General features: G+C 31.0%; 1 protein-coding gene across 1 annotated transcript in view; it reads right to left on the bottom strand.

Annotated features, from left to right (window-relative positions):
- Positions 1-12,238, bottom strand: part of LOC106465713 (R3H domain-containing protein 1-like) — an 83,238-nt gene that overhangs the window by 18,620 nt on the left and 52,380 nt on the right. The window contains exons 5-6 of the mRNA XM_022393631.1: positions 12,064-12,176; positions 5,327-5,461 (exon numbers count right to left, since the gene is read on the bottom strand). Coding sequence (XP_022249339.1) covers positions 5,327-5,461; positions 12,064-12,176 — 248 coding nt within the window. The remainder of the gene's footprint in view (positions 1-5,326; positions 5,462-12,063; positions 12,177-12,238) is intronic.

Genomic DNA, 12,238 nt, shown 5'->3' on the forward strand with positions numbered 1-12,238 from the left:
TGATACCAAACTTATTGACATAAATTCATGAAATAGGAGTTCAATAAAATTTTGAATGCAAGTCAATAAACGAGATGACTGCCTTTCACATGTGATCCGTCTCAAAAGGGTTAAGACATAATTTATTATTAAATATGGAATAGAAGAATCTATTTGGTCTATCTACACCTGTTTCTAATAATACCTAAGACATCATTTACTAGTGAATATGAAATAAGATGGCCCATTTGGTCTACACCTGTTACTAGCACCACTGTGGCTGAAGGACCTTCCTGGGCTACTCCAGCCATGACACTACTATATCAAGTTCGAGAAATTAGCTGGTCAGTTCAACAACGTCATCCAATTAAAAATAAATGGACTATGGTGGAAATACATGGAAGACATATCAGGCTCAGTTAAAATAATTTCCAGACTGAATGAGTGGAATAGTATTCATATTGCTGCCTATTTAAAAGAGTAAACTTTAACAAAAAACTTTAAGCTAAAAGCAGAACATTTATCAAGCTGCCTTATCCAACAGGTTCAGAATGACATCAAAAGAAAGCTTTCAGAGCAAGGTTCCAGAATAGGATGAAAGAAGAGAATTTGGCCAAACTTGCAAAAGATTTGGAAAGAGTTGTCCAATTATCTTATCTGGATGCTCCAAATTAAATGATACATGATCTACTTATAGATGCTATAACAGACAAGGATATGAGAATTAAGTTGAAGAAATTAAGTATACATCTTTAAAGGAAACATTCTAGTTGATGATAGCATTTGAATCTATTAAAGTCACAGAAAAGTTCAGAATTGGCTAGCTCCAAGGAATTTATGTCAGGTAAGAGGATTTCTTGGAATATACTCTTACTATTGTTGTTTTGGAGTTGAGTATGCTAATACAGGAGTAGTGGTTAATTCTTTCATAAATTTTTTTAATGCTTGTTCACAATCAGCCATCCAACAGAACTTGGTTTTTCAAGTAATGTACATAGAAGATACGCTCTGTTAGAGAATGGTTTTAATTAGCATTTCCATGGCTCCATCCAGGGTGATGGAAAATGTTAGTTGTATTCCTGAAGTTTCTTACGTCATCTTGCTATTTGGCTTTGTGGATTATGAAAATTCATCAGCTACTTTAATGCTGCAAGATCTATCTGAAGTGTAAGCTCATGTCCCTTCAGATAACTTATGGCTTGAACAACACTTTGTAGCTCTTTTCATGTTGTACAGTACCTCTTTTCTGCAGCATTCATTACTTTGCTATAGCAGGCAATCACATATTCTGTTCCATTTTGTTGTTCTTATAAAACTGCTCCCACTGCAAAATCACTAACATCTGCTGCATGTAAAATGAGTTGGTCTTCAATGCATTGTCCTAAAGACCACACGTTCATGAAGAATGTAAACACCATGAAAAGAGGGAAGCATAAGATAACAAAAACAACTAACCTGAAGTATAATAGAGTATGATCTAGAATGTGACATCTACAAGTGATGGTAAAGAACTAATGTGATCCAACACTCAACTGAAAGATGCTCTGACAAAAGACAAGATTGAAATAAATTATTCAGTGGATCAAGAATAAAGCAGAAAAAACCCATGGGAAATAACTGCTTCATATAGACCAAAGACAAATATTTAATGGGCAAAGTGAGATTGTTCTTACAAGAAGGCTTATTATATCAAAAATGGGAAGACACCAGAAGGCAGAAACAATGACTGCAGTTGATACTTGTATGTACAATCTCTACACTCTGAAGCACTTCATCATATCCACAATCTTCCAACACCTGGACAATTAAGTTTAAGAAGACACTGAAGCAAATAAGAGAACATTTCTGTTGGGTTGAGTGATGAGGAGATGTAGAGAACTGGTGTACAAAATATGAATTATTCTGTGCAAAAAGGTCTATAAAATAAACAGCATGAGCAACTACAGCAGTATCATATGGGAGCACCACATGAAACAGTTGCTGTCAATATGCTTGATCCTCTGTCCAGAATAAGTGTTGGAATAAAAGCATTATGGTTGTGATTGATTATTTCACCAAAGGGCCAGAACCATACGCTATTCCTAACCAGGAAGCAGAAATTCTAGCATAAAACTTGTCAATGAGATCTGGAGTGCCTATGGAACTTCACTCAAATTAGGGACAGAAATTTAAATCAGTTTTATTTGTGTAAATGTGTCAGATCCTTGTAATAAAAAAAAAAGACCAGAACAACAGCCCTTCATCCATCTACAAGTGGCACAGTTGATAGATAAAACTGTATACTGTTAAATTAATTAGGCATTTATATGGATTAATATCAGAAACATGGGATCAGAACCTTCCATTGCTACATTTGAGTTGTCGAACAGCAGTACATGAAGCTACAAGCAACCCACTATTATCACTGATGTTTTGTAGAGAACTTGAAGTGCCACTGGACCTTCTGTACTTATATTCAGTGAATAATCACTCATCAGAGCCTTACACCAGATATGCAAAAGGACTAAGAAGCAACATTGAGGTTATACATGACTTTACCTGGTAAAAAACCTCAAATCAGCTAGTTATAAAAAGAAAAATTGCTAAGATATCAAAGCTGATAAGACTGGATTTCATCGAAGTGACATAGTACAACTGTACAATCCCCATAACAAGAAAGAATGAACTTCACAGTTAAGTAAGTGTTAGGAATGGCCATATGTTGTACTGAAAATAATTGATGATGTGGCTTACATAATCCAGAGGTAAAGGCAATCCAAGCCAAAAGTAATCTACCATGATCATCATTAGAAGAACTTGAATGAAAGAACAGCTAATTGGATAACACAAGAAAATAATTTGTTTGTGGAAAGTCAACCTACTGATGAGGAGTACAGAGTTTCTATCAAGAGAATCAACAATGAGAGAGCCACCAGTGAATTCACTTGACCACCTACATACGAAACCCTCACTCCAGTGACAAGACACCAAGTGATAGTATTAGGAATATTCATGGAACTTCACAATCCAGTAAGAGGGCAATTATTTTAGCTATATTTTTTACATTTTAATTAAAACATTTGCTAGATGGAGCTAGCTGATCATGATATTGATGTAATATATCTAGAAAATTCATGATCATGCAATAATCAGGAAGCTTCATGTAATATGTTCAAGCATAGAATATAAATACGAGTAGTAAGTGAATGAGAAATCAATGAGTAAGTTAATAAGTTATTCAGTTCAATGTTAGTAGTGAGAGTTATTGTGTCTATTCAGTTACTCAATCAATTATCAAGGAAATTCTGTAAGTTTGTTCTGCATTTGTGAGTTAGGCAGACCATTAGTCTCAAAATTTTGATTCAACTTTGTTTGTGAATTTAGGCCATGGCTTGTAGCAAACATTAAAGAAGAAAAAGTTAATTCATTATTCTTTAGTAGATTGGATGTGACATCATTTTTACCAAATAATCCCAAAGAACTCACCCAACAATAGGATGTGTTATAACAATATCATTAGCTCTACTGAGATGGTGAGGGTGTTTAACACCAACCTCTATTCTTGTGAAATTACACATAACAAAGTTTCTATAATTATGGATTTGCTACATGTATCTTCACGATATTTGGCAATGTTTTTACTTTCAGTAAACATTACTATTCTGTTGTACACAAAAAAGTCATATTTATTACAAAGTATTTTTAGTAAAACATTTCCTGTGCACTTACAGTCTAAGTGCAAGGTGATTTTCATTGCTAAGAATAAAAATACTTGTTTTCATCTTCCAGTTTTCATATTTAATTAACCTCTAGAACCTACAAAATAAATATCAAAATTTTTTAAGGTAACAGCTTGTATTTTATCTATTATTTTATTTACCTAACACTAACTATAGCTGAATTATCAATGTACAATGAAATTGAAATTAAATTTTGAAAATTGTGGATTAAAATGAAATTACTTTTTCCTTCTTTTTTCAATAATTCATGTTTTAAATCAAGATTTTATGTTGTTCACAATTTCTTCCGTTTACTTTTTCACACACATATATATTATTTTCAATTTTATAATTTTATTGCTGGCTTCATTTTTTCTCATGTCTGAAGAGTGACACATCACATTGTGAGCATTATGTAAGCTCGTGTGCAGCTTTAGACTCATGCGCTTATAGTACCCAAGCCTGAAGCTTTTTCCTATAATTCTTTGTGGACAAAAAAATTGATTTACCTTTCAAATATGCATTTTAATACATAAATCACTAAAATAAAATGTCCACAAATAACTCTAATTTAACTGTCTTTCTAGCTAAGATATAACTAAGTTATAAAAACTGTTAAATGTTACAAGTTTGAAGTTCTCTTACCACCAAGTTGCAGAATAAAGACATGAGTATATTGCTGCCAATTTCAAAAGAACCACTGGTAGCTTGCAATTTAAAACAAGCTTCTTGTATAGTTTATAAATAAGCATGTCAAATAAGATAACATAATTTTGAAAAGAGCCTTGAAATTTAAGGAAAGATGGGCAGGGCTTCTGTCATAAATTGAGAAAGTTTATTTATATCTTAGTAAACAGAGACGTTAGGAAGTTCACAAACACAGGACTTTGGAATTGCATAAATACTATGTCTCATACAGGAAAGACAGTGTAATTGTTGGGATTTTGTAGTTATACTAACTAAAAGAAGAACAATGCAAGTGCTCACATATCACTTGACAACAAGAGTGAAAATTGAGAATTTTTTAAATATATCCTTTTGAAACTAAGAAATTAAATCATATATAATATAAAACTGTGAATTAAAGAATATATTCTGATGATAATTATATTGACATACATTAATAATAAAGTCATTGTATTAAATATAAAATGTAATGACTTGCATAAAAAAGCTGACCCATTCACATAAGTATAACTTTATGTGAAATAACTTTAAAACAGAAAACTTCAGATATTGGTACATTACTTTCAATTTGCAAACCAGTCAGAAGAGACAATTTAGGGAAATACAAGGAAAAAAAGATTTATCAGATTACATAATAAGCTTTGCACCTCAAACGTAGTGTCAAATGGTCTCTGTATAAACATATTTATGTTAGGGATTAGATATATTATGCTCCAGTAAGAATTGTTATATGTTCATATTCACTCTACTTTTGTGTTTAGACCAATCACTACCATGTGAGCAGAATCAACAACCATCACAATTTTTCAATCTAATATACTTTTATCTAAAGAACAAAAACAAGAGATAAACACAGTGCTTACATACATGCAGAAAGCACTGAGACTATGAAAATAGCAACACATGCAAGACAAAGTAGAACAGTTATAGTTTAGAGCAGAAAAAAAGATAACAGAACAGACCTGCATGGTAAGAGTTGAAGCACTGGTCACAGTCAACATATTGTTGTTTGCTGACAAAACCTCTGGATCTGGAGGTGGTGAGGTATCATCACGCACAGCCTGACTACGTACCAGCAACTTGACTCGATGGTGAGCCTGATTATAGGTGTATTTACACAAGTAAACTTAACTCAGTCACAACTTTACTAATTTCACTCTTTTTTTATCTTCATAATTACAAATAACATAAAAAAACATTTTAATATCATAAACACTAATGATGATTTGGGAGACAGTTATTTACTTTTTTACTCAATTATCTAATGTCACCAAGGCCTGAAAGTTATAGATCACTATACATATAAATATTGGACTCAAGAAAGCATTTGTAAACCCCTAATACCACAATAACATATTCATTTGATGCTAATTTTCAAAAATTGAAGAGTTTTAGTGTATACAGTTCAATTAAAAGATATATTTTTAATTAGGCCTAGCTAAAGAAATTGAATTCAACCTGCTGTAATGTCAAGCCTAACTCAAAATTCACAAATTATTTCAATTAAAATTTCATATATTGTTAAGAATTAAATTACGATTATTTCTTCCTTCAGTGCAGTGATGTGTTGGCACATAATCATTACATATATTATCATATCATATTACCCACACATAACTTCTAATAACAATAACTTAGAAGTTTCCTACTTACATTTTGTGCAATCATCTTGTCAATCGTACAGCATATGAAGTAACTCAGTGGGCACATGATATTGGATATACAAAGTTGTATTGTTGATTTGTGATGTAGAGCTATTTTAGCTATTGTAAACATGTAACACTAATGTATGCTGAGCTGTTGCATATAAATACTTAATTGCTAGGTTACATACAGAGTTTTCTTTAGTAGTTTACTGCATTAGTATCGATTATGGAGGCAATACCAAGTTGTTGACAATCTACTGGTATCTGATTGGATTCACTGCTCTGCATGTAAATATCACTTGTACAATGTTTATGAATTGTCTTGTGTAATTCATCTTTATGTGTTAACAAACAGTTCTTGGCATTACATAATAATAAAATGTGATGATTATACCAACTGATGCCCACACATGAAGAAAGGAATAATGCTAACTTAATTTCTCACAACATGTATACATACACACACACACACACACACATATATATAGAGGTAGATGCACACATACGCACAAACCAACAGAATGAGAAGATGTGCAGCTGTTCTAGTTTTTGTAATTTTTACACTTTAGTTTATAAAGAAGTGCTTCACAGTATCCTCATAAAAGATACACATAAAACTATTACAAAATATACAATGCAATAACAATTCTAAATCTTAAAAATCTTATTGAGAAAAAATAGAGACTGATATTACTGTATACCTGTAATTCAGGGATGAATAACATTTTGTAATTGCAAAGATTGATTGTTTGTTTGTTGAATTTCAAGCAAAACTACAGTTATCTGCATTAACAGTCTCTAATTTAGAAATAATAGACTAGAGGGAAGGTGTCAGGTTTTTATGTATGTATGAGCCGGATTCTTTGCAGTAGGTGTCTGACTTTTTGGCAATAAATTTCAACAATAAACAATCAGCATACAATCCACTTGTTATAAAAAAATATGTTAAAACATGTCAAATGTATATACTAATGTTTGTTACACTGTTGGTTATCACAGTTGTATCCAGAGCTTTAAATAATTTTCTCTTTTTTTCATCACAAAAACTGGTTCAGTTACTTAAGAACACAATTTGACAAGACTAATTATTCTTCCTGCACTGTTATTACAATACAGTCTGTGATAATTTTACTTTAAAATCACCACTATAACTGTTTGTTACTACAGTTGTATCCATAGCTTTAAATAATTGTCTCTTTTTCATCAAAGTCCTCACGGGCTGGTTCAATGACTTTAGAATACAACTGACAAAACAAATTATATCTTTTCTACTCTGTTATTATAATAGAATCTGTGATAATTTCACTTTATAAATTGCCACTATATGCTGTTACAATCATGCAGTCTAGATCTATCTAACTAAGTAACTTGAACTACATTTTGAACATGTATTTATAGCCCGACAGAGGCCTAGAATGTTCTACAAACTATGAGATATTATGATGCAATAATACTCAATTATAACAAGGAAAAAACTTAGAAGGTTCTCGTAACATGATGCAATAATACAATAAGTATCAATTCACAATAACTGAAGTTCACAACACAAACAAACCTGTGATAAACTATAATTTCTAAAAATAATTAAATTTAACACTGGCGCTATATAACTGTCTAAATTATAACTTGATTATAATTAATCTTAAACAGTCATGTATATCTAACAGAAGGTAGCTAGTAAACACCATCAACTCTTGGGATACTCCTGTCAGATGAATAGTGGGATTTGTATGTCACTCTTATAATGTACCCACAGCCCAAAAAATGTGAAGTGTGATTATTTTAAATTAATTTCATGCCAGTAACAGGATACAGATCATGGAACCTCAGATCCTCAGTCCAGCATGCTAACAACTAGCCCATACAAATGCAAAGAAAATTACAACTATCTATGAGGAACAAAGACTAACTTTGCACCACAAGATTTTATGCACATTTAAAAATTTAAAAAAAAGAATCCAAGGATTCTCCTACGTTTAGAAAATATTTCATGAATAAAATCAGTTTTGTTATTTGAAAAAGTTTATGACTATTGTTAACTGTTTTAAATATTTTTCAACTCCCAGTTAAAACATAAACTATGTTTTATGTAAATTTTATATTTTTGAAATCAGAGATGGGTTGATAGCTCTACTTAATAAAACAGTAATCATTATAATTGTTTTTCTAAACAGCTAAATGCTACTAAATAACATATATATATTAAGGATGCCTTTATATAACCAGTAACTATAAAAACAAACAAGTATTTCTAAAAAAGCATAATTCCCTGATGTTTTGAAAATGGTTTTTTATCATAGATGGTTTACAACAGAAACAAATCACTAGTGCAAAGATATTTTAGTTCACTATCATGTAGCCTTAATAACTGTAACAGCATTGAATGTAAACAACAGACTTTATATAGTTTTAACTTAGGTGAACTCTTGACAATGTGAAGACATAACAGTTAAGAAGGGAATATAATATTTTTTCCATTTATTCAATATATCAGACTATGAGTATGATGTTCACAAATGGTATACTATAATAATAAAAGGGTGTGTGTATATGTGTGACTGCCATAACTCCAAGAGGAAAGAACCTAGAAGTCTGAAATTTTGCACCCATATTAAGTAAACCCTGAGAGTGTGCAACTGGGTATTATTACTTATCCACATGGGTGCGAGCATGCATGTTTTTTTATGAAACAAGCTAGCAAAACACTACATAGAAAAGAAGTGTGACCACCATAGCTCCAAAAAGAAAGAACCAAGAAACCTGAAATTTTGCACCCATACTAAGAGGACCCTGAGGGTGTGCACCTGCATATTGCTTATCTCATCCACATGTGTACATTTTTAATGAGACAAGCTAATGAAAAACCACAAAGAAAAGTGGTTCCTTATATTAAAAATAGGAATCACAGAAAGACAGACACGCACATGCACATCTTTTTAATGAAGCAAGCTAGTAAAAATCCACATAGAAAAGAAGTGATTCCTTATGTAACAACTTCTAATATATAGAAAAGCCAGTGAGTTTTGGTTACAATGCATTCCAATAATGGCTTTTATGTCATATTGCTAAGCAACAAAAGTATATAGGTCATACTTTTATGCTAAAAATGGGTTCAGAATACACATACTGATATAGACATCTAGAGTATATCAAACTAATAACCCAAGCAAAGCCGGGTACTTTCGCTGGTATGAAAATAAAACTACAACTAAGCTTACTGAGGTTAGTGCTGGTCTGTCACTTCACCTTAGCCCACAATGTTTTCAATTGTTAGAATCAAGATTGAACAAATACTGAAAATTTAAACAGGTATAACATTATAAAGAAAAAGGAAAAAAAAATCACTTTATAAGAATACTTTTGCAACTGAGTGTAATTTATCAAAATATATAAACTGAGATATAGTAATTTACATACATACCATAGATAGGTGGAGTGATTTTTAATGAAATATAAACAACCAGATTTTAAAATGCACAAATAAATTTATAGTCCTTTGTTCTTTCAAAATTAAGTACCAAAATTAATGTTATCAGCTTAAATACATTCCTCAATTCCTCAAAGTAAATAATATTTATTACAGAATGAAATTATATAACAATTGAATGTTTGAAGTATTTTTTATTCTCCCAAAAAAGTTTAGTGCATAACTTTCCTCAACAAAAAACATCAGCATAAGGATTTTGAAAGCTTTTGATATTAACTACAGCCTTCAGTAATACAAAGTAAATGATGATACATTCAAACTCCTTCAAGAAATGTTGTTCTTATAAACTCTATCTGGCTTCTACAAAAGGTATTAAAGCTTACTGTCCATTTAACAATCATTCTGATTTTAAAAAATGTTTGAAATTTGCTTTCAGAAGGTTGAAAATTTTACATTAGTGCTTTGAATTAGAGGTAATGAATTTTATAGTACAATTCAAGAATGTAGAAAATTAGAATTTATAGAAATTCTGTATGTGAATTATTGTATTGAAAAGATGCTTACATGCAGTGAGCATACATTAATGCAAAAAAAGCCAAAGGCTTGTAGAAATAAAGTATAAGAATTAAAATTCTTATAAATAAATAAATAAATAACAATTTAAGTAATAAATAATAATATATACTGTGTCATTTACCATCTTGACAGAAAACTTTTCTTAAATCTAACAGAAATAGTTTTATTTGGTACATTTTGCAGGGAAACAACCATCACCATGAAAAAAAATTACCTGAATTAGAATTGAAAGCAAACCAGCCACAACAATGCACAGTTAGCAGAGCAAATCTGATTAGAAAATTTGTTTGTATACATAGCAATCTGTTGTATTAAGACATATACAAGTCATTCAACTGTTATGTACCAAATTTAATAAAACATAAAGAAAATAAATTTCATATACTATTTCATTGAAAATACCTGTTCATAATACTCTTAAATTTCAAACTTTACTACGTATTAATTTAGTAAAATTCTACATCAATGAAAATGTATTCTAAGTTCAGCATTTCTCATACGTAAGGAATAAATTTGTGTAAATACTAAAGTGACACTCACAAAAACTATTCTTTAAATCAAATAAGAATATCTTGTTACACTCATTAAATATTAAAAAATCAAACCAAATAATCTATACAAAGAATACAGTGACTACCAAAAAATAGTTTTTAGGTAATAATAACAAAAGAAACTGTTTTTACAGGAAGGTAGGCAAGAGCAATATTGTGAAAGTATAAAAACTGGTATTCATAAATAATAAAACATTAAGATTTGATAAGTAACACTGGGTTCAAACAGACTTTACAATATAAAGAAAAATTCCATGACCTATACTCAGATTTCCACATAATTAAACCTTTTGTTTATAAGATATGCTCAAATGCAGAAATTGCAACAGAATCAGGACTAGTAAGGCATGAGATTCACAAAGGATGACACAAAACATACATAAGCCTAATTCTGATAACCAAACTGTTTTGCTCTTTTCTTTAGTTTTCTTAACCAAGCTAATTATTTCATCAGAGATTTTTTTTTTACTTAAACTGATATTTCAGAAATTTTCAAGAATCATGACTTGAAAATGTATCTTTCCAGGACTTCCAATAGTGAAATTTTTAGGGCTCATTTTCTACAAAATTCCAGGGATTGAAGTACTTGTATGAACCCTGTGGCTTGTCTTCAGGGCAACCTTTTAAAGACTCATTATAGGTTATAGTCAGGAAGTATTTACTACACTACACAAAGTTGATGTACTCGTCAGGAAGTATGTGCTTCACTACCCAAAGTTGATGTACTAGTCAGGAAGTATGTGCTTCACTACACAAAGTTGATAAGAATAACATTAGCAGGGCATACATATATATTTTTAGAGCAATGTAGAAATATGCCCAATGATTTAGCTATGCAAAAGTATTCAAAGTGTAAAAAAATTAAGTTCAAAAATAGATCAGGCTGTTCAGAACCACTATAGAAAGAAATTATTCCCACAACTATGTGAACAATGAACAATTTAAGACTGATCTGGTATAAAGAAAAGTACTTACATGGTACCACAGCTTAAAATAACCCCGAGTTGCCTTGTAAATAAAATAAAATACACCACAAAATATGAAAGTAGGCAGGCACAAACTAATTCCTATAGGAACATGTGTTGTGCTAAAAAAATCTACAGTCAAAGTAAAAAATATTAAAGAAAAAAAGAACAAATAAAAACTACCCTGACAAAAACAATATTTAAATTCTAACATTTCTTTTTGGAATATTCTGCATGTTTTAAAGGACTAATGAAAATACACTTGAGTTGTTTGATGCATTATTGTGACATAATCACTATTCCCAGGTGTTCTGCTGAGGCATCTTTCATGTGTGCATCAAAATTTAAGAGAGAAAATGATGCTAATCCAGCTAAGCATGTTGGAAAAGATACTGTGATATACAAGTTATGATTTTCTTTACTGATGCACGACATAATACTTGTAATTATCTTAAATAACACTAACACTTGAAATTGCAATAGATTTAAAGGAGATAGCAAAACTCTGAAACAAAACAAGTGTATTATGCTTACCTTGGATTGTGCCTTTTTTTCTTTTCCCACATATCCAGATACGGGTGATTGTCTAGAGCCTGGTCCGGGTGAACTATGCGTACGAGAAGAAACATCACCATCACTTCCAATACCATCATCCTCCCCTCTCCATCTGAATCCTCTTGATTCTCTGTTTCTCTTCCTCCTCCTCTAT

The sequence above is a fragment of the Limulus polyphemus genome, unplaced genomic scaffold (genome assembly GCF_000517525.1).
Source record: "Limulus polyphemus unplaced genomic scaffold, Limulus_polyphemus-2.1.2 Scaffold2027, whole genome shotgun sequence".
Taxonomy (NCBI): Eukaryota; Metazoa; Arthropoda; class Merostomata; order Xiphosura; family Limulidae; genus Limulus; species Limulus polyphemus.